At 33.3% G+C, this 24,531-nt stretch overlaps 1 protein-coding gene across 1 annotated transcript in view; it reads right to left on the bottom strand.

Annotated features, from left to right (window-relative positions):
* LOC143226890 (uncharacterized) overlaps positions 1–22,508 on the bottom strand; it is a 96,878-nt gene extending 74,370 nt beyond the window's left edge. The window contains exons 1-6 of the mRNA XM_076458425.1: positions 22,232–22,508; positions 20,699–20,835; positions 17,262–17,403; positions 11,246–11,454; positions 1,586–1,821; positions 500–733 (exon numbers count right to left, since the gene is read on the bottom strand). Of these exons, the coding sequence (XP_076314540.1) occupies positions 500–733; positions 1,586–1,821; positions 11,246–11,454; positions 17,262–17,403; positions 20,699–20,835; positions 22,232–22,423 (1,150 nt within the window). The 5' untranslated portion in view covers positions 22,424–22,508. The remainder of the gene's footprint in view (positions 1–499; positions 734–1,585; positions 1,822–11,245; positions 11,455–17,261; positions 17,404–20,698; positions 20,836–22,231) is intronic.
* Between the last annotated feature and the right edge of the window lie 2,023 nt (positions 22,509–24,531).

Raw genomic sequence — 24,531 nt, 5'->3', positions numbered from 1 at the left:
CCTGTCGTAAGTGAAGTGTGTCAGGTGTTAGATATATATACAACTGACTCTGCTTTCTCTTGAAAGAGTTAAAAGGGATTTGATTTCAGTGCTTAATGATGAAAATTGTAAAGATATGAAACATCAATATAAATTTTGGCAAATTAAGAGTACTTTCAGCTGAAACAGGTTCAATTCTCTAACAGGATAGTTGACCATTGGAATGGGTTGTCTTTGAATGTTGTGAATACAATTAATTTAAAGAAGATTAATGTAAACCTTGATAAATATTTGAATGATACAGACTGGTTTTGAGTGTTTTTTTCTTTCAATTAGTTTAATTTAGTGGATAGGATAGTTCAGATGAACCAAAAGGTCTCTTGTTCTCACTTAATGTTAACTGAATTCACTCAGTAAATACATTTCTTGGTATTACATGCTAGAAAAAAATTAGTCTAAAGTTACTTCCTTATCTCCTTTCAAGACTAATAATAAGATATATTTGTTTCTCACATCTTACCTGTAACCATAAAACCATTTTTTGCACCACTGTGAGGAACAGCAAAAAGCCAGCCAACAATTTCTCCTATTGTGAAAAGGGCCTGCATGTCATACCCCACCTCAAGTGGAATTTTACTCACTGCTGTGTAAGTTCTCCCATCTGACGTCACCACATAGGTGTGGATGTCGACATCATCAAACTTAAAATTATTTAAAGTACCTTTTAATTTTCCATTCATTCTTTGGTCGATACCTGAAGCAGCAATAAAAATAATAATGAACTATACTGACAAAAAATACCATCAACTTTATAATGACAAATTATTAACATCACTATCTGAGCAACTGCTACATGATGAGAACAAAATACTTAGAACATTGATAATATAATTAAAACATTTAACACATTAACAACTGGCATTCAAATGTTCAACAACTAACATTTAACTCTTTGAGAGATAACTTAAAAATGTTTAATGCATTGACAGTTCACTTGTGAAAACATTTTTAACTTAACAACTAATTTAAAACAAAATAAACAAGCTGACAGCTACACTTACTAAATATTTCAGAAAGTTTACCTTTGTTAGAACTTGTTTAAGCATAGTGAAATCTATCATTCTATGATGCTATTAACTCCCTTAACATAATTTTTACTAGAACTTGTGTACTTCAAATTTATTATTACATACACACATACATATATTATTACATACACACATACATATATTACTACATACACATACATATATTATTACATACACACATACATATATTATTACATACACATACATATATTATTACATACACACATACATATATTATTACATACACACATACATTAATTATTACATACACATACATATATTATTACACACACACACATATATTATTACATACATTAATTATAACACATACACATACATATATTATTACATACACATACGTATATTATTACATACATTAATTATAACACATACACATACATATATTATTACATACACATACATACATATATTATTACATACACATACATACATATATTATTACATACACATACGTATATTATTACATACACACATACATATATTATTACATACATCACCTTTTTTGAAACAGTTTATTCCATTTCCAAAATAATCTTCACCACACTCACAACAGAAGCCTTGTTTGTAGTCGATGCAGTTGGATGTGGGTGGGCAGGGAATGATGGCATTAGCACACGTCTGTGCACTTAAAATGGGTGGTTCTAAACCTTGATCTGCTGGTATCACATTACCATCTTGCCCAGTTTTACCCACATGGAACATCCAAACTCCACTTTTGTAAACATTTGACATCCTAAAAAGAGACATCATTAAGTTTACAAATATGTCGTGAACTTAATGTTTTTAAAATATGTCTAGAACTGTAAAGAAAGATTATTTGTTTCTTTAAGTGAGCAACAAGCAATCTGTGCTGTGACCACTGCAGAGATCAAATCCTGATTTTTAGTAATTGTAACACTTCAAGTTTACTACTACAACTGCATCTAACTAAATATAAATACCTGAGATATAAACAGATACCAGTCAATGTTTGTTTTCACTCTTACTAGAAATACTATTAACTCCAACTCTACTGTTAAGATACTACTAACACCCAGTCTATGGATAAGATACTACTGATACAAAGTCTACTGTTAAAATACTACTGATACCAAGTCTACTATTAAGATACTACTGATACCAAGTCTACTGTTAAGATACTACTGACACCAAGTCTACTGATAAGATACTACTGATACCAACTCTACTGTTAAGATACTACTAACACCCAGTCTATGGATAAGATACTACTGATACAAAGTCTACTGTTAAAATACTACTGATACGAAGTCTACTATTAAGATACTACTGATACCAAGTCTACTGTTAAGATACTACTGACACCAAGTCTACTGATAAGATACTACTGATACCAAGTCTACTGTTAAAATACTACTAACACCCAGTCTACCGTTAAAATACTACTGATACCAAGTCTACTGTTAAAATACTACTGACACCAAGTCTACTGTTAAGACACTACTAACACCCAGTCTATTGTTAAGATACTACTGATACCCAGTCTACTGTTATGATACTACTGATACTAAGTCTATTGTTAAGATACTACTGACACCAAGTCTACTGTTAAGAAACTACTGACACCAAGTCTACTGTTAAGATACTACTGATAGCAAGTCTATTGTTAAAATACTACTGACACCAAGTCTACTGTTAAGATACTACTGATACCAAGTCTATTGTTAAAATACCACTGACACCAAGTCTACTGTTAAGATACTACTGATACCAAGTCTACTGTTAAGATACTACTGATACCAAGTCTATTGTTAAAATACTACTGATACCAAGTCTACTGTTAAGATACTACTGATACCAAGTCTATTGTTAAAATATTACTGACACCAAGTCTACTGTTAAGATACTACTGATACCAGTACTGATATTTAGTTTTTACTAATAAAACTTTAAGCAGTATTCCTCAACCTAAACAACTGAAAGATATAAAGAAGATTGAACATGTTGACACACTAAATCTGGTCTTGAGAAGATTGAACATGTTGACACACTAAATCTGGTCTTAAGAAGATTGAACATGTTGACACACTAAATCTGGTCTTAAGAAGACTGAACATGTTGACACACTAAATCTGGTCTTAAGAAGATTGAACATGTTGACACACTAAATCTGGTCTTAAGAAGATTGAACATGCTGACACACTAAATCTGGTCTTAAGAAGATTGAACATGTTGACACACTAAATCTGGTCTTAAGAAGATTGAACATGTTGACACACTAAGTCTGGTCTTAAGAAGATTGAACATGTTGACACACTAAATCTGGTCTTAAGAAGATTGAACATGTTGACACACTAAATCTGGTTTTAAGAAGATTGAACATGTTGACACACTAAATCTGGTCTTAAGAAGATTGAACATGTTGACACACTAAATCTGGTTTTAAGAAGATTGAACATGTTGACACACTAAATCTGGTCCTAAGAAGACTGAACATGTTGACACACTAAATCTGGTCTTAAGAAGATTGAACATGTTGACATACTAAATCTGGTCTTAAGAAGACTGAACATGTTGACACACTAAATCTGGTCTTAAGAAGATTGAACATGTTGACACACTATATCTGGTCTTAAGAAGATTGAACATGTTGACACACTAAATCTAGTCTTAAGAAGATTGAACATGTTGACACACTAAAACCTGGTATTAAAAAGACTGAACATGTTGACACACTAAAACCTGGTATTAAAAAGACTGAACATGTTGACACACTAAATCTGGTCTTGTTATTAAACACTGGATAAGGCATCTGGTCAGATAATATTTAGCCAAGGATTTTGAAAAGTGTTGAGGAATAGGTACATGCACCACTTGCTACTATATTCTTCAAGTCCTTAATAAGGGGACAGGTACCAGAGGATTGGGAGTTAGCTAAGGTAACTCCTACTTTCAAGAGAGGTGATAAAAATTGTATCAGTAATTAGTTGTGGAAAAAATTATGGAAAGTCTGATAAAAGATGTATTGTAAAGTTATTTAACAAAGTTTGAAAGTTTATCAGATAGTAAACACTGTTTTATTAAAGGGAAATCTTGCCAGACATATTTGAAAAATGTTACTGTTTATATAATGAAGATAAGTAAGGGTGTAGATTTGGTATATCTGGATTTTGAAAAGCATTTGACAAGGTATCACTTAAAAGACGTGTGAAGGAACTTTCCTCTATAGGTGTGGAGATACATTAACAAATTGAGTGGCTGGATGGAAGAAAGCAGTGAATTGTTATAAATGACAAAAGGAATTTGACTGTGTGGTATTTAAGATTGTTATGGAAGTTGATGTTGTTATTTACTCATATTTAGTGGTGCGAATGGTAAAATTAGGAGCCACAAGTATGACAGGAAATAATTTATCTTTAGATACGACAGTTTAATTTTTTCTAAAATAGTTTTGGTCTTTGAAATGGGTTGGTTACCTTTGGATGTGGTGACTACAGTTAATTTTAGGGATTTCAAAGAAAAGCTTGAAAGATATTTGAATGACAACAGCTAGGTTTAAGTTTATTTTGTATTAAGTTTAATCTAGTGAATAGGACCCAAAATCTGTTTTGTATCATTGCATTTAGACAGACCTGGTTGATTTCCTTGTAGCTAACCTGTTTGGTGCACTGTCTCAGCAATCTTCGTTTCATTTTCTTATGACAGATTATAACGTACATGTACCAGCAATCTTAGTTTCACCATCTTATGATAGATGATAATGACCATGTCTTAATAATCTTAAGTTTATCTTCTTATGATAGATGATAATGTACATATCTCAGCAATCTTATGTTGACCTTCTTATGAAAGATGATAATGTACACATCTCAACAATCTTATGTTGACCTTCTTATGAAAGATGATAATGTACACATCTCAACAATCATAGGTTGACCTTCTTATGAAAGATGATAATTTACACATCTCAACAATCTTAGGTTGACCTTCTTATGAAAGATGATAATGTACACATCTCAACAAACTTAGGTTGACCTTCTTATGAAAGATGATAATGTACACATCTCAACAATCATAGGTTGACCTTCTTATGAAAGATGATAATTTACACATCTCAACAATCTTAGGTTGACCTTCTTATGAAAGATGATAATGTACACATCTCAACAAACTTAGGTTGACCTTCTTATGAAAGATGATAATGTACACATCTCAACAATCTCAGGTTGACCTTCTTATGAAAGATGACAATGTACACATCTCAGCAATCTTAAGTTGACCTTCTTATGAAAGATGACAATGTACACATCTCAACAATCTTAGGTTGACCTTCTTATGAAAGATGACAATGTGCACATCTCAACAATCATAGGTTGACCTTCTTATAAAAGATGACAATGTACACATCTCAACAATCTTAGGTTGACCTTCTTATAAAAGATGACAATGTACACATCTCAGCAATCTTAAGTTGACCTTCTTATGAAAGATGATAATGTACACATCTCAACAATCTTAGGTTGACCTTCTTATGAAAAATGATAATGTACACATCTCAACAAACTTAGGTTGACCTTCTTATGAAAGATGATAATGTACACATCTCAACAATCTTAGGTTGACCTTCTTATGAAAGATGACAATGTACACATCTCAACAATCTTAGGTTGACCTTCTTATGAAAGATGACAATGTACACATCTCAACAATCTTAGGTTGACCTTCTTATGAAAGATGACAATGTACACATCTCAGCAATCTTAAGTTTATCTTCTTATGAAAGATGACAATGTACACATCTCAACAATCTTAGGTTGACTTTCTAATGAAAGATGACAATGTACACATCTCAGCAATCTTAAGTTGACCTTCTTATGAAAGATGATAATGTACACATCTCAACAATCTTAGGTTGACTTTCTAATGAAAGATGATAATGTACACATCTCAGCAAACTTAAGTTGACCTTCTTATGAAAGATGACAATGTACACATCTCAGCAATCTTAAGTTGACCTTCTTATGAAAGATGACAATGTACACATCTCAACAATCTTATGTTGACCTTCTTATAAAAGATGACAATGTACACATCTCAGCAATCTTAAGTTGACCTTCTTATGAAAGATCACAACGTACACATCTCAACAATCTTAGGTTGACCTTCTTATAAAAGATGACAATGTACACATCTCAGCAAACTTAAGCTGACCTTCTTATGAAAAATGATAGTGTGCATATCTCAGCAAGCTTAGGTTAACTGATTTATGAAAGATGATAATGTATACTTCTCAGCAATTTTAGGTTGACCTTCTAATGAAAGATGATAATGTATACATTTCAGCAAACTTAGGTTGACCTTCTTATGAAAGATGACCACTTATTTAACTAGCATTTTAGCATAGTTGCTTTAACCTTTTTTGAGATATGCATGCCAAATTTTTTATGCTAAACAAATAAAGCCCATAATAAAACCTACAAGTTTATTGAAGTAACTAAGTATGATTCTTTTTCTTGAAGTTGAAAGCAGGATCACACATTCATTCATGAGGTATTATGAAAGAGAGAGTCAGTTGTATTACTTGGTTAAGAGTAGCCTTGTAGATAGTTCATGAGGTATTATCAAAAAGACAGTCAGTTGTATTACTTGGTTAAGAGTAGCCTCGTAGATAGTTCATGAGGTATTATCAAAAAGACAGTCAGTTGTATTACTTGGTTAAGAGTAGCCTCATAGATAGTTCATGAGGTATTATGAAAGAGACAGTCAGTTGTATTACTTGGTCAAGAGTAGCCTCGTAGATAGTTCATGAGGCATTATGAAAGAGACAGTCAGTTGCATTACTTGGTTAAGAGTAGCCTCGTAGATAGTTCATGAGGTATTATGAAAGAGAGAGTCAGTTGTATTACTTGGTTAAGAGTAGCCTCGTAGATAGTTCATGAGGTATTATCAAAAAGACAGTCAGTTACATTACTTGGTCAAGAGTAGCCTCATAGATAGTTCATGAGGTATTATCAAAAAGACAGTCAGTTGTATTACTTGGTTAAGAGTAGCCTCATAGATAGTTCATGAGGTATTATGAAAGAGACAGTCAGTTGTATTACTTGGTCAAGAGTAGCCTCGTAGATAGTTCATGAGGTATTATGAAAGAGACAGTCAGTTGTATTACTTGGTCAAGAGTAGCCTCGTAGATAGTTCATGAGGTATTATGAAAGAGACAGTCAGTTGCATTACTTGGTTAAGAGTAGCCTCGTAGATAGTTCATGAGGTATTATGAAAGAGACAGTCAGTTGCATTACTTGGTTAAGAGTAGCCTCGTAGATAGTTCATGAGGTATTATGAAAGAAACAGTAAGTTGCATTACTTGGTTAAGAGTAGCCTCGCAGATAGTTCATGAGATATTATGAAAGAGACAGTCAGTTGTATTACTTGGTCAAAAGTAGCCTCGTAGATAGTTCATGAGGTATTATGAAAGAGACAGTCAGTTGCATTACTTGGTTAAGAGTAGCCTCGTAGATAGTTCATGAGGTATTATCAAAAAGACAGTCAGTTGTATTACTTGGTTAAGAGTAGCCTCATAGATAGTTCATGAGGTATTATGAAAGAGACAGTCAGTTGTATTACTTGGTCAAGAGTAGCCTCGTAGATAGTTCATGAGGCATTATGAAAGAGACAGTCAGTTGCATTACTTGGTTAAGAGTAGCCTCGTAGATAGTTCATGAGGTATTATGAAAGAGAGAGTCAGTTGTATTACTTGGTTAAGAGTAGCCTCGTAGATAGTTCATGAGGTATTATCAAAAAGACAGTCAGTTACATTACTTGGTCAAGAGTAGCCTCGTAGATAGTTCATGAGGTATTATCAAAAAGACAGTCAGTTGTATTACTTGGTTAAGAGTAGCCTCATAGATAGTTCATGAGGTATTATGAAAGAGACAGTCAGTTGTATTACTTGGTCAAGAGTAGCCTCGTAGATAGTTCATGAGGTATTATGAAAGAGACAGTCAGTTGTATTACTTGGTCAAGAGTAGCCTCGTAGATAGTTCATGAGGTATTATGAAAGAGACAGTCAGTTGCATTACTTGGTTAAGAGTAGCCCTGTAGATAGTTCATGAGGTATTATGAAAGAGACAGTCAGTTGCATTACTTGGTTAAGAGTAGCCTCGTAGATAGTTCATGAGGTATTATGAAAGAAACAGTAAGTTGCATTACTTGGTTAAGAGTAGCCTCGCAGATAGTTCATGAGATATTATGAAAGAGACAGTCAGTTGTATTACTTGGTCAAAAGTAGCCTCGTAGATAGTTCATGAGGTATTATGAAAGAGACAGTCAGTTGCATTACTTGGTTAAGAGTAGCCTCGTAGATAGTTCATGAGGTATTATGAAAGAGACAGTCAGTTGCATTACTTGGTTAAGAGTAGCCTCGCAGATAGTTCATGAGGTATTATGAAAGAAACAGTCAGTTGTATTACTTGGTCAAGAGTAGCCTCGTAGATAGTTCATGAGGTATTATGAAAGAGACAGTCAGTTGCATTACTTGGTTAAGAGTAGCCTCATAGATAGTTCATGAGGTATTATGAAAGAGACAGTCAGTTGTATTAATTGGTTAAGAGTAGCCTCGTAGATAGTTCATGAGGTATTATGAAAGAGACAGTCAGTTGCATTACTTGGTTAAGAGTAGCCTCGTAGATAGTTCATGAGGTATTATGAAAGAGACAGTCAGTTGCATTACTTGGTTAAGAGTAGCCTCGTAGATAGTTCATGAGGTATTATGAAAGAGACAGTCAGTTGCATTACTTGGTTAAGAGTAGCCTCGTAGATAGTTCATGAGGTATTATAAAGGAGACAGTCAGTTGTATTACTTGGTTAAGAGTAGCCTCGCAAATAGTTCATGAGGTATTATGAAAGAAACAGTCAGTTGTATTACTTCGTCAAGAGAAGCCTTGTAGATAGTTCATGAAGTATTATAAAAGAGACAGTCAGTTGCATTACTTGGTTAACAGTAGCCTCATAGATAGTTCATGAGGTATTATGAAAGAGACAGTCAATTGTATTAATTGGTTAAGAGAAGCCTCGTAGATAGTTCATGAGGTATTATGAAAGAGACAGTCAGTTGTATTAATTGGTTAAGAGTAGCCTCGTAGATAGTTCATGAGGTATTATGAAAGAGACAGTCAGTTGTATTACGTGGTTAAGAGAAGCCTCGTAGATAGTTCATGAGGTATTATGAAAGAGACAGTCAGTTGTATTACGTGGTTAAGAGTAGCCTCGTAGATAGTTCATGAGGTATTATGAAAGAGACAGTCTGTTGCATTACTTGGTTAAGAGTAGCCTTGTAGATAATTCATGAGTTATTATGAAAGAGACAGTCAGTTGCATTACTTGGTTAAGAGTAGCCTCGTAGATAGTTCAAGAAGTATTATGAAAGAGACAGTCAGTTGTGTTACTTGGTTAAGAGTAGCCTCGTAGATAGTTCATGAGGTATTATGAAAGAGACAGTCTGTTGCATTACGTGGTGAAGAGTAGCCTCGTAGATAGTTCATGAGGTATTATGAAAGATACAGTCAGTTGTATTACGTGGTTAAGAGTAGCCTCGTAGATAGTTCATGAGGTATTATGAAAGAAACAGTCAGTTGTATTACTTGGTTGAGAGTAGCCTCGTAGATAGTTCATGAGGTATTATGAAAGAGACAGTCTGTTGCATTACTTGGTTAAGAGTAGCCTCGTAGATAGTTCATGAGGTATTATGAAAGAAACAGTCAGTTGCATTACTTGGTTAAGAGTAGCCTCGCAGATAGTTCATGAGATATTATGAAAGAGACAGTCAGTTGTACTACTTGGTCAAAAGTAGCCTCGTAGATAGTTCATGAGGTATTATGAAAGAGACAGTCAGTTGCATTACTTGGTTAAGAGTAGCCTCGTATATAGTTCATGAGGTATTATGAAAGAGACAGTCAGTTGCATTACTTGGTTAAGAGTAGCCTCGTAGATAGTTCATGAGGTATTATGAAAGAGACAGTTGCATTACTTGGTTAAGAGTAGCCTCGTAGACAGTTCATGAGGTATTATGAAAGAGACAGTCAGTTGCATTACTTGGTTAAGAGTAGCCTCGTAGATAGTTCATGAGGTATTATGAAAGAGACAGTCAGTTGCATTACTTGGTTAAGAGTAGCCTCGTAGCTAGTTCATGAGGTATTATGAATGAGACAGTCAGTTGCATTACTTGGTTAAGAGTAGCCTCATAGATAGTTCATGAGGTATTATAAAAGAGACAGTCAGTTGTATTAATTGGTTAAGAGTAGCCTCGTAGATAGTTCATGAGGTATTATGAAAGAGACGGTCTGTTGCATTACTTGGTTAAGAGTAGCCTCGTAGATAGTTCATGAGGTATTATGAAAGACACAGTCAGTTGCATTACTTGGTTAAGAGTAGCCTCGTAGATAGTTCATGAGGTATTATGAAAGAGACAGTCAGTTGTATTACGTGGTTAAGAGTAGCCTCGTAGATAGTTCATGAGGTATTATGAAAGATACAGTCAGTTGTATTACGTGGTTAAGAGTAGCCTCGTAGATAGTTCATGAGGTATTATGAAAGATACAGTCAGTTGTATTACGTGGTTAAGAGTAGCCTCGTAGATAGTTCATGAGGTATTATGAAAGAAACAGTCAGTTGTATTACTTGGTTAAGAGTAGCCTCGTATATAGTTCATGAGGTATTATGAAAGAGATAATCAGTTGTATTACTTGGTTAAGAGTAGCCTCGTATATAGTTCATGAGGTATTATGAAAGAGACAGTTGCATTACTTGGTTAAGAGTAGCCTCGTAGACAGTTCATGAGGTATTATGAAAGAGACAGTCAGTTGTATTACTTGGTTAAGAGTAGCCTCGTATATAGTTCATGAGGTATTATGAAAGAGATAATCAGTTGTATTACTTGGTTAAGAGTAGCCTCGTATATAGTTCATGAGGTATTATGAAAGAGACAGTCAGTTGTATTACTTGGTTAAGAGTAGCCTTGTAGATAGTGGGTTGTTGTTCTTCATTTTCCTTCTTCTCATTGACAGTTTAGAATGCTGGATAGATATGCTGGAGCCCCTTTGATCTATACCTCACAACCACATGTTGCATATGGTATCATTATAATTAATATTAGGATATTTCCCATTTAATAAACATTAACAAAGGCTAGCAAGTTAAACTCCTACCTATCAAAATTCTTTGTTTGGTCTGTTCCTGAACCACGTAAAGTGTACAGTCTTCCATCTCCCGACATGAACCCCGACTGAGCTCTCGGGTCTGGCCGACCACTTGATTTTCCATCACCTTGAATCCACTGAACACCACCCTCAGGGAACAGAAAGAAGACAAAACTGTCCACACCGTCAGTCGCAATAACCACTTGAAAGGTATTTACCTGGAACCAGAAGAGAGAAAATTCAAATAAAATATTTAGAAGAACCAATAAATGTACTGCACTGATGATACAAAACATAAAAGAACACAGTACAGCGAACATTAACAACTATCTGTAGGAATACAGATATGTGATCATCAGTGGTAATGAATGTCCTGTTCAATATTTTATTAACGTGAAATCAATTCATCAATTTAAAGACAAAAAATAATAATTACAATTAAGAAATGTTTACCAATTTCATTTATTAGCAAGGAACACACTGGAACACAAACTTAGTTACTAAATTAAGCTTCTAATCTCTTACAAAAATGTTATTATTCATTTTACTCTGCAATATTACTTAAGGAGAGTTGGATATTCTGGGTCACTAAACACAGAAGTCTCTGATATCCCACATCCTTAACTGTGACCTACTACACAGGTCAAGATATTCTACTTGTGAAAACTAGGATTAGTGCAAATGTAATAACCTACACTATTCCATTTGTGGTGTAATATAACAAATTCTATTTTTATGTTGTCATGGGTTTACCATTTATTTACTATTCCCTTATCATTTAGTTAAACTATGAATCTTTAGTTACATAAACTACTAATTCACCTACTATCTGGAGCATGTTAATTTTAATTATGTATGTAATATGAAACTGACACAAGCTTCCTCTAGTGGTGACATAAAGATATCAATGTTTTAAAAGATCAGGTAGATTTACAGCTATAATTAGTCACGTGAAATGTAACCTTATAGTCTAATATATAGTAATAAGTTGTTACAAAGGGTTATTACTGATTATCTCTTGATAAGTGGTTTAATTATGGAACATTCTGTTATTCTCTGGTGAATCAGGTTTCTGATTATTTCTTGATAAGTGGTTTCATTATGGAACATTCTGTTATTCTCTGGTGAATCAGGTTTCTTTATTATTCTACTTATTCCTTCCTAATTCCTTTGACATTTACTGAATTATATTGAAATTACTGTTGTATTGTTTATTACTGTTTATACCTAGTCCTAGCCAGACAAGGATTTACTAATCTTTCTTATGAATGATTAAACTTTATATTTAGTCGTAAACAAGTTTTCTGGGCTTTTAGTGTTACACAATAAATCGTTGTTTGTTTTTCACCCTGATTGTAAAACCACTTAGCTTAGACTATTACAGTAGGAACAATGACTCACTGAACAAACTGTAAACTGAGATACCTTAAATATAGTTTTCTACTTGTTGGAATTGTACATGCTCTGAAAATAATTTACTACTTTGTAGATACCTTAAATATAGTTTTCTACTTGTTGGAATTGTACATGCTCTGAAAACAATTTACTACTTTGTAAATAAACTGTCAACAAACTTGTGATTCAACATCCAACAAACAAGACCAACTAGTTACTCTGTAACCAAGCTATTAACAAACTTGTGATTCAACATCCAACAAACAAGACCAACTATTTACTCTATAACCAAGCTATTAACAAACTTGTGATTCAACATCCAACAAACAAGACCAACTATTTACTCTGTAACCAAGCTATTAACAAACTTGTAAAGGCTCTTGAACAAGCGTATTATATTGCATGGTTGTTCCTTCGTTGGAATTTTTTTTTAATTATCTTGTAAAAAAAAAAAAAAAAATTCAACATTCAATACACATAATGGGCTTAATAATTATCATAATACCCACTATTCGTTGGTAAAAGAGTAGCCCAAAAGTTGGCTAGTGAGTAGTGATGACTAGCTGCCTTTCCTCTAGTCTTATACTGCTAAATTAAGGACGGCTAGCACAGATAGCCCTCGAGTAGCTTTGTGCGAAATTCAAAAAACAAACAAACAAACAACCTTTCATCCCTCAACTCACTCTACTCTTCAAGCAGTTACCGGTATCACTTATTTATCAGGTACTAAGATAATGATTCATAATAGAGATTGCACGGTAATTTGCTCAAAAATCTAATATAACATACAGGCAAAAATTATCTTATTCTTGAAACACTCAAACCTTTCTTTACAATAGTTAAAACCACGCGAACGTTGGTGATAAACAATAAAAGATATTTTATGATTATACAGAAAATTAAAGTTTGGCCATTTCTTCATATTAATAATATTGTTTCAGAAATCGATAAAACCTGAACAGATATTCTATATGAAATCCTAAAAATATCCATAAGTTACTAATTTAATATTGGCCAATGATGCTTTTTCTTCACTTCACCTATCTAGTGTATAGATTTTTCTCATAGTGATTACAAAGTACGTTCACATCAACAGTACGTTTGACACTTTTCACTATGATATATGTTGTTGTTTTTTATCTATCTTCGTTTAATTAATTAATTAACTTGTGTTCAGGGTTACTGACGAGGAATTGAAATCTCCGAAACTAGTATAACCCAGTAATACACGTCAGTCAAAGGGTACACCTAACTGGAATTTCCTTGAACTTAGACTTTGAAATTAAGCCATTTTCGGAATACTAAGTTTATTTATTAGGTAAATTATGGTGGAAGATAGAATGAAATCTTGTCCTCTTGCTGTCATGTTACTGATCAAGTTCCACTTAGGTAAACTGTCTAAACAATTCACTGGTTTCTCCATGCCTGGTGATTTTCTGGAAGTGGTCTCACAGGAACATCAAACTGTTCAGTGGATACTTTATTTCTGATAAAGCTTTCTCTTAAGTTAATCAGAAGTCCATTCTCTGTCCCAAAATGATCGTGTGTATGCACTTTGGTTTGGAACACGACTTTTTCTGGTTTCTACTCTGTTGCAGTTTAATTTAATGTGTTAATTATTGTTTGATTTAACCTTATTATCACTGGAAGTACAACCTTCCATGTTTTATTTGTTGGATCATGAACAGAAATGTTCTGCTCATACACAGTGTTTCGACATTCCTTAACTTTAATTACTCATTTATCTTTATATTAAGATATTTCCTACAGTGAGGGTGACTTTAAACTTTTCTATCTCTGGATCTTAATGTCAACATGCTGTTTGCATCAACCCATTCTCTTGCTTCACTTTTGGGAACAATGTCTTTTGTTTCACTAACAAATCGGGCAAGCAGAGGTAACTGTAGAATTAGGTTGGTCAATGTACAACGAAGTTTTCGTTCAAAGAACCAACTGAGCAGTGGACTAGTCGTTTTAAATAATGCACTTTTTATCTCAATTGCAACAGATGGCAGGTATATCACACTGTTTCCTGTATTATTTTTCATAATGAATATTTGTTTAAGATAAACTAGACAAGTCATTACACGAGTTCACCTTTACAAAGTTCCCTTTGATGCGACACTCAGACACTCCATTTCGATTTCATAAAGTAGCCATCAATATCTGGTTGCTGTTATGGCTTTCTGTTGGAAATGCGCGATTAGAGAAATAGCTTGTTATTCACTCCTCCACCCATTAACATGGGAGATCGTTTTAATCTATGCCTCCCACGATACCTTTCCTGCTAAATTTCCTAGCTTGGTGACGTAGTTAAAATAGTCCAGAAGCATCTGTCAGCTGTAGGTGTTACAATAATAGCAACATATTCATTTGACGGCATCAACAACAAACATTTGACACAGGTGTGTACAGTTACATATTTATATCTTGAACGTTTTGTGACACACATATTTAATCTTCAGCAGGCTATATTAAACAGGATATACTATTAAGCACAGGTATTTATAAAACTTGAAAATTTTATAAAAAATATTTAAAATACAGAATAAAAGAATGAAATAAAAGATAACTAAATAAACAAAATATCAGATAACGAAACAACATTATAATACAAATATATTCAGAACATATTTAACTGTAGTGAAGTTGTGTTGTTTTTTAAAGTTGGGAGTTCATTTATAATGGATAAACTTTCTTTAATTAAAATTTCAATACTGAGTAATCCAGATGAGATTGCTTTGAAATTCATAATCCGGATGGGGTAGTTGGATTTTTTCACTATGTGTAAGAATTGTGGACTTTGGTAGATTTGATATTTTATTACCTGTTCTGTTTGATACTCCCATATTATGAGGCTCGCAGACATAATTTGTAATATGGTTTTGCTCATGTAAGTGACATTACAACCAACCTTTTGTAATTATATATGATCGTGGAATACACAGGGATAAATAATAGATCTTTAGTTCTGAATAGATTTTCTATCTTGAAAGGTGATTTAAACATCATTTGTAGTTGAACTTGGGGATAAAGCATTTTAATTAGTCTTAAAATATGTGACTTCAGTGTGAAGCGTGGCTTACATGAGGAAGAAACAATCAGTCTTAGTGGGTATTTGTCAACAGTGTATCATTTCTTTGAGGGCTCAAATTTGTGAGAAAGTGTCTTACGTGTTTGGGCTTGAATAAAACATAGGGGATAGCTGTTGTTTATTAAAATGTTTGGTTTGGTTTCTTTTAAATTTCGCACAAAGCTACACTAGGGTTACCTGCGTTAGTCATCCCTAATTTAGTAGTGTCAGACTAGAGGGAAGGCAGCTAGTCATCACCATCCACCGCCAACTCTTGGGATACTCTTTTACCAACAAATAGTGGGATTGACCGTGACATAATAACGCTCCCACGGCTGAAAGGACTAGCATGTTTGGTGCGACAGGAATTCGAATCCACGACCCTCAGATTACGAGTCGAACGCATTAACCCACCTGGCCATGCCGAGCCTTGTTTTTATGTAAGCCCGTATATATTTATTGTTTATCGATAAATAGATGTTGTGAATTGGTTATCTGATCTGAATATTAAGAAAAGGCAATTTGCCGTTTGTTTTGTTTTTGTTTTTTGTGTTGTTGTTTTTTCAGTTTCACAAGCAAAATTAATATCAGTGTGTTTCACATTTAAATAATCTAAAAATTGTTTGATGTGAATAGAGCTCCAAAAGAGTAAAAACGTATTGTCAACACACCTTCTATATTTTGTTTTTTAGTGTTAGATTGATTAAAATTTACTGAAAAATAATAGTTAATAGAAAATTTACCAATTTTGTGAATACATGACAATTTCAGGTCGTATTTTAAACTGTCGGCCAAACTATTTTTACCTCAGATTTATTCGTCCAAAAATAATACCAATCAAGAGAGTTGGGTGCATTTTTATATTAACGTAAGTATTAATTGGATACTGATTCAAATTCATAAAGAATAAACCATAACTTCCATACGTCCGACAGACAGTTGCAAGAAGCAACTGAATCAGTTAGAGAGTAAGAGTGCAGAGAGCAGGCGAAGTTTAGCTTTTTTTAGTGGTGGGCTCTAAATTATGTTCAGTCCCCTGACACCAGACACCCTCACTATGCCGGAGCTCATAGATAGTAAAATGCCCCCAAAAGCTGATTGCTTTTCGAAAGGGTATGTGATAATTCTATCTGACACAAGGTACAAATACCATAATGTCATAAAGATGTTTTCATATTGGCGAGTTAAAATTTCCATGATGGTCAATATCTGTTACACCTGATGGCATTGAAAAATAAAGAAATATGGTTCAACTTGAAGCATCATAACCATCCAGAAAGAGATCTACAAGAAGTTGAAACTCAACCATGGTAAGCAACTTGTTACATCTAATAACAGATGAGATTCCACAAACCCAAGTGTCAATAGCAAAGCTTGTCCTCTGACCTCCAACCTAACTGGCATTTTGCTCTGCTCAAAACGTTTTTCGAACTTTCAAAATATTCTAGTAATTAATCCATGCCTATCATGTAAGTGAAAACTCCTTGTAGGCCTAAATATGTGTTAAAAAAACAACATAAAGTACAAGAACACTAATAATAACATGCTGTAACTCACTAAGCTTGTTTTTTGGTCAAAATGTCCTACGTTATCCCAGGTGGCGATGAATAGACTAGTGGCTTGAAAATCTCTTCCTTGACTGAAGTGTCTTTGGATGTCATTGTTAGCCCTTGTCAAAAGCCTTTGCGATTTGGTTTCTCTGAGAGATATATATAAAACAGAATATTTGTTATACACACACACATGTTTAGTTCGGAAGTAAAATGGAAAAAATAAATCGAGTTTCTGTAAATATGTTTTGCCACACAGCAAACCTGCAATTATGGTCTAAAAATAAGTTTTTGAAAGCTCAATAGTTTAATATAAAAAAAAAAATACAAATGTGACAATCAAATAGAGCAATAAAGATATAGTCTAGTAAAGAAAATGTTGCAGTGGTTTTCTGTCATATAGGGGGTTATTTTGGAATATTCGGATAGAAAAAAAGAGAAAGAAGAAAAGGTCCAGTCGAATTAACCGTAATCAAAATATCTTTTCCTTCAACTGTTAGGCTTTAGAAGATTGCGGTACTGCAGCAGACGCTTTCTTCTGACCCTTTTTCATATCTTTATTTTACTTCGTTGAAATTTAAAGCATATACTCAAAATTTACAAAACTGTTTGTATGCGTGTGTTTTGACACAAATTATATTTTAAGCGGGTTCTGTTTGAATATTCTTGAAAAAAATAATGAAAAGTCTAGCACACGTGACAGTGATGAAAGTAATTGTTTTCCTTGGGCTGTACTATATTAATTTAATAAAGTATGTCCTAGCTCACAAATAAAACTAAACAGTCATTTTCGTGTAATATTTTTTATTTTTTTGAAATGCAAATTCAAAATTTACATGAACCAGGAGAAAACGTGGAAGGAAGCCCACAAACTTATGATAAAAATTACAAAGATAAACATATAAAAATTATATGTAATTAAATGTTAAAACTTGTCATACATGGTTCACACGATCAGTAATTTTGAAAATAGAGGCGTCGTTCATTTTAATTCTTCAATTAAAATATTTTCAAGTTAATCCTTCTTGTTGTATATTATTATTGGAATAATTAACACACATGTTAGGGTAAATGTTAATAAGTAATTATTTTTCTCACAAAGTATTAAGCTTTTTTTTTTTTTTTTTTTACGTACTTATCCAAGAGATCTCATTACAGTTGACAGTGTAATCTCAGGGCCGATACAACTGCGCATGACTATTATAATACATAAAACTAGATGTATTTCCACTGTATCCTTGAAAATGTTCTGTTGAGAACTAAATAAAACCAAAATTGAGAGTAACAAGTATTTTTGTTTCTTGTTTTTCAAGTATTCATCACATGTTGTGTTGTAGCTTACAGAGTGCGTGAGTCTTCTTGTGAATCTTGGTATGCACTTGTTTTATTGACGTCATTACAGTACAACTATCCCTTATATGCCAACCGACTGACAGAATGCACAATACTGTATCGTAGTGCGAGTGGTTAAAACTGGTGACTCCTTCGGGTGGCGTTTAGCCTCTATCGGGGAAATTAAATCTTTTGTTTTCAAGCTTTTCTTACTAGCCTACGTAAAGTAATATAAGCCTAACATCTCATTAATGATGTGTGATCTCAGAAATTATTTACTAACTAATCATAACATGTGTAAATGTTCTCCTATTTACTTACTAACTAACACACACACGCACTTTGTTTTTCTACAGTGTTTTCTCTGAACCTCACAGAAATCCAAGACTTCACCTGAAATCTGGATCTTCAGAAAATTCCTAGATGTCACACTTGCTCATAATAATAATAACATTTGTTTGATTGTTCGTTTATAGTTTAAACAAAAAACTATACAATGGAAAAGGAATCTGAAGTCAAAGAGCTTTGACCGAAAACTAAACTATTGTTATACAACATGATAAACGGACCTGTTGTGTTAGTGCTTGCTACAAATGTAGGCCTATCAGCGAGCTTTACTAGTTGTTGTTTTATTTTAGCACAGATCCGTACTATTGACTATTTACGTGCTGTCCACTGTGGTGAAATGAACCCCACATTTTAGAGTTGTAACTTTGTAAATATATTTTTTACCCATCGGCAGACATATTAAAGATAACTTGTAGAAATAAGTTTAAGAAGGAAAATAATTTTGTCACCAGTAAGTGGAATGGACTTTGAGCTCTTTTATATCGAATAATACATATGGGCCCACCCAACAAAACAAATCATTAAAACATTAGTTAAATAATCCGATTTCACCTAAACTTCTAATAATTATAGTTATTTAATTAATATATAAAAATACTCTGTCATAACCTAAACTTCTGTGCTGATCATAGGCATGTCTGGGGCAGTGGCTTTGGTTTATCGCGGTTATATATATAATAAAATAAATAGCTTCAAAACTATTATTATATTACTTATATTAATTGCTCATAGGCGATTAGAGTTGTTTTATTTTATTTTATTTCATTTTTAAATATTAGAACCTTTAAGAGTAACTGGCTTCCCACAACTGGCTGCAGACAGAGAGCGACAGTAAAAGTTGAGACGTTGCGGAAATGTTTTTCTTCTGTGGTTCAATATTCTCTGATAGATAGAATATCCTCAATGTTTTTGGGTGCTATCACCGCAGGTAATTTCTGTTATGACTTAAGATACGACTGGAAATGATAATGGACCTCTTAATATAATTTTAAAATTTATATTATACTGTATATATATTTACTTGTATAATAGTAAACAAAACATATAAACATATGCAAAATCATCATGAAATATGTGCAACTAAAATAACTTAACATTATAAATATTACTAAATTAGCGTTATCTGCCATTTTCTACCCACGTTTGCACCGCTATCATGAGCAGTGCACGTTTTAAGATGTTTAACGCATACTGATAGGCTAAATTGTCTAGGCTGCACCAATCACTACAGGCGACACATATAATCAGTACTAGCGCAGTCCTTACTGTCAACGATGGCTATATCTCGTGTAAATTACATCATGTGTCACTGTTTTTGAAAGCTGCAGTAATTGTATATTTGTGCTAGTGATGGATGAAATTCAGATCTTTTTATATCGACTAAAGACTATATTTTCTTAATTCTCCCGAGGCTGGTTCACTGTCGGTAAACGCAGTAACACAGAAAATACGCCACTGGTGCTGATGTAGTTACAAACTTTAGACTTCCAACATGATCTAGGCTAGTAGGTGCCACTTTTATCAAGGTCGTGTTGTAAGCTACAGTGTTTTATTGATACATTTGTATTGTTATTGATAAGAGCGAAATTTTAACGTCATCTTGCACCAGGACTGAAGTCTTATTATCAAAACTTGACTATCTGGGAATCTATTATTTCATTGAAATTTACATTAATCAGTTAATTAGAAATGGGTTCACTTCGAAATACAAAAAATACAGGCTATTTTTAAAACTTTGGCTTTAATTTCTCAGTGTTACGTTACCTGTAATAAACACGTCCCGTGCCACGAATATCTACGTCTGTATATAATGGAGAAATAATAGGATAGGATCGAGGTAGTTGCCCGTTGTAAAAACTTGGAACTTCGGTCAGAAAAGACAATATACCGTTGTCGTTCACCTGAAGAGAAATAAACATTTTTCTCGTGTAAATTCTAAGCCATCATATTGACTGCTGAAAACTATAAAACTAAGGAAGATATTTATACTGAAATATATATATAATAAAATAAATATCACCAAAATCTTAATTCATCATAAAAACACATTTCTCTTTCTGAAAGTGAATTTCAAATGTTAAGGAAGCGGTTGATGCCATGTTTTACTGATACTGACCAAGCAGTTGGACTTCACTCTTCGTAATAAACGTTGTACAGTTTTCACGTGTCTTCAAAATAATACTGAAGGTTACCTGTCTTGTAACTATTATATTAGAGATCATGTGTCTTGAAACTGTAATACTAAAGATCACGTGTCTTGAAACTGTGATATTAAAGATCACAAACATTAAACCATCATACTGAAGATTACGTGTTTTTATATTGTAACACTAACAATCATGCCTCTTGAAAATGTAATAATGACAATCAGGTGTTAAAAGCCAATGTCTACTTGAAGGTCGCTGTAACGGTCACAAGAACTGGTCAAACAAATACAGTTAAAAGAGTCAAGTCAGTCTAATGAACATAGCGATAAGAATGCTCTAATAATTACAAAAAATGATAATAGAAACACGTCAGGGCAATCAGGCCAGTGTAATGAATACAGAGATCTTCTCGCTGTAACATTTATAAAAAACACAAGTAGAGTTAGTGAGAATGGTGTAGAATAAAACGTACCCTTTAGCGGTTGTTGACAATTTATATAACTGAGAAAAAGGTCACTTGAAAACTATAAAGGTAGGGATTGGGGTTCATTCAGTCGTCACTGGTTTAGATGAAGTGTTGAAGGAGTATTAATCAGTGATGTCGAGAAAACCCGTTTTTACATATATGTTGAAGGAGTATTGTTCTGTTTGAATGATGTATTTAGGTAACTATATGTAAAACGGCTCGTTTGGGCTGAGAAAATATTTTACGTAGAGGAGCGAACAACGTTTCGACCTCCTTCGGTCATCGTGAACCTGACGATATATTTCTCTGCAAGTAGTTTTTTTCGACATCACTGATTGATATTTAGGTAACTGTTTAAAGATGTTTTGAATGAAGAACTTAGGTATATGTGTAAGAACGTTGTTGTTATTTTTTTGATATATTAAAGAAAAAGTGTTTGATAGAAATTTTCCAAACGACAAAGTACATACTTTCCCTGAACCATGCGTGATTTATTTTACCTACAGTTCTGCTAAACTGCATTGAAACTTTACTTAAACTCACATAAATCTTTTCTAAGTAAAATGCACAATCTATTCATTAATAATTAATTAAAATATTCAAACAAAATCAAGTTAAAATGCTGTTCACAAGACTGGGAAGATTTAACAATTATGACACCTCTAGGAGAAACATAACACTCACAAATATACTTCTGTAGACAATTTCGTAAAACACGATGGGAACTGTGATCTGGACTTCCAGTGAGCTGACATCATCAGCTTGTGGTAGAAGGTCGTCCTGGTTTCCATAAGGATAAAGTTCATCTCGACTAATAGACTGCACGAGCTGTTGGCTTCCTAAAACCAGAAGAACAGAAAATAGTAAAGTTTCCATCACGAACAGTTTACCGTGACCAGAAGCACATATCCATACAACTGCACAAAGCACTCTCGTAACTGGTTCTACTTACATATGTTATTCACACAAGACGCAGCTATGAAACATGAGATTCCTGTGGGGCAAAGTGTGCTGAACCATGACCTCTGGATTGAGGGTTCAGAAAGAGCCACGGCATTTGTCCGTGGGAAAAATTACATGTAGTATACCAGTCGAAGAGGCTTCATTTACACTGAAATCTTCTTTGTAGCAACTGACAGAAACACTTGTAGGATAGAACACCTTAAAATATTTCTTGTAATCTAGAACAGACTAGAATGTTTGTTGTATGCTGCAATAACTGAAAATGTTTCTTTTGTTGTATAATGAATCAATATTTTATTTTTCTACAGTGGACTGGATTAAGAATTTTCTGGTATTATCATTTCACAAATAAACAAGCTATAAGCTAAGTTATAAATTAATGAAATCAGATATTCGGTAGTAAAAAACTTATATTGTAGATTAGAAGAAACAAAAACATGTCTTATAGAGTAGAATACATTCATAAATTTATTTTAGGGTGAAATCTAAAGAACTGTTTCTTGTATGGTAGGAAATGACAAAATATTTCTTTCAAAGCTAGAATAAGTCAAAACTTTATTGCAAGGAATATAAACCAAATAAATTATTAAGTTAATTTAAAGAGCTAATGAGTTTGTTGCTTGAGAAACTATTATAAATCTAATTCGACTTGTGTTTACATTAGAAGATCGTTTCAAATAGTTTAATCAATGAAATGATAGCTTTGGTGAAAGATATAGGTTTCAACGCTGGAAGCTACAATGTAAATATTTACCACAACGTACATGCACAAGTACAAAGAGAGCTTTCTGTTACAAAACTTTGGTGGCGATGCCCTAAGCAGTTGGATCCGAGTGAAAGTAAGTTCATCCTAAAGTATCAACTAAAAACATGACGTTACTTCCGCTTATTCTTTCGGCAAAATGTTTTAAAGGAAACTTTATCAACTTTAGAAACTCTATCAACCCAAGAAACTATTTTAAAATGTAATCAGCTCGATAATATCTGCCACCTAACAACAATATCAACTTATTAATATCTTCCACCTAATAACAACAGCATCTTGGTAATATCTTCCATGTTGTTTCACTCGGTTACAATAACGAATCAGTAATGTTTCCCACCTTACAACAACAGCAACTTAGTAATATCTTACACCTTGTTTCAGTTAGTTACAATAACGAATCAGTAATATGTTCCACCTAACAACAATAGACAGTACGTTCTTCCTGACTGCAATATAATGTATTCTGACAGATCTCAATAACTGTACAATAATATATTCCACTTGAATACAACAGCCACTAAATAATGTATGCTAACAGTTTTAAGCAGTCACGTAATAATTGTTCATATCTGGTCAAATTACTCAGACAATAATGTGTTATAACACTTCTAAGAGATTAATCGATAATTTGTTCCAGCTGACTACACTAATGACTCCTTAATATGACTAAATAACCAATAAATAATTTGTTCCATCAAGCTAAGTTAACCAATCAATCATGTGTTACAACAGGCCACAACAAATATTGTTAAACCTGTTCAAACACACCACAGAAACTACTATTTAAAGTGTGTCAAATTACCACATTAAGTGTTGCTAAGAATGTTACAACTGACTACAATATCCACAGCTAAACAACTAAAGGCTCCATCTAACAGTTACTGGATAATTAGCTAAAATGGTATTGAAACACTAGTTCAGTATCGATAGTTTAAAAGCACTGAAAGTGTAAGCTAAATAACTAATTATATAACATTGAGCAAAAAAAAACCGGACGACAGTGGGTGTTTTAAATGTTGCTGTGGGTTGTATGAAAGTTATATAGGAAATATAACTCTTTCTAAAGAATGTCACAAAAAATATAACTATTATAAACGTGGGAAACATGGCCATTATAACCAAGACTGTAAGGAATGAATAGCTAAAAATATGCTATATGCTTTTTTTAAACAGGCATTGGAAATTCACCAAATAATTTCTCTCCCTTAGATCAGAAACATTGAATCTTTACCATTTGCAGAAATGTGTTTAAATC

The sequence above is a fragment of the Tachypleus tridentatus genome, chromosome 9 (genome assembly GCF_004210375.1).
Source record: "Tachypleus tridentatus isolate NWPU-2018 chromosome 9, ASM421037v1, whole genome shotgun sequence".
Taxonomy (NCBI): Eukaryota; Metazoa; Arthropoda; class Merostomata; order Xiphosura; family Limulidae; genus Tachypleus; species Tachypleus tridentatus.
The sequence above is the reverse complement of the archived record's forward strand: the minus strand, read 5'-3'. Positions and strand labels throughout refer to the sequence as shown.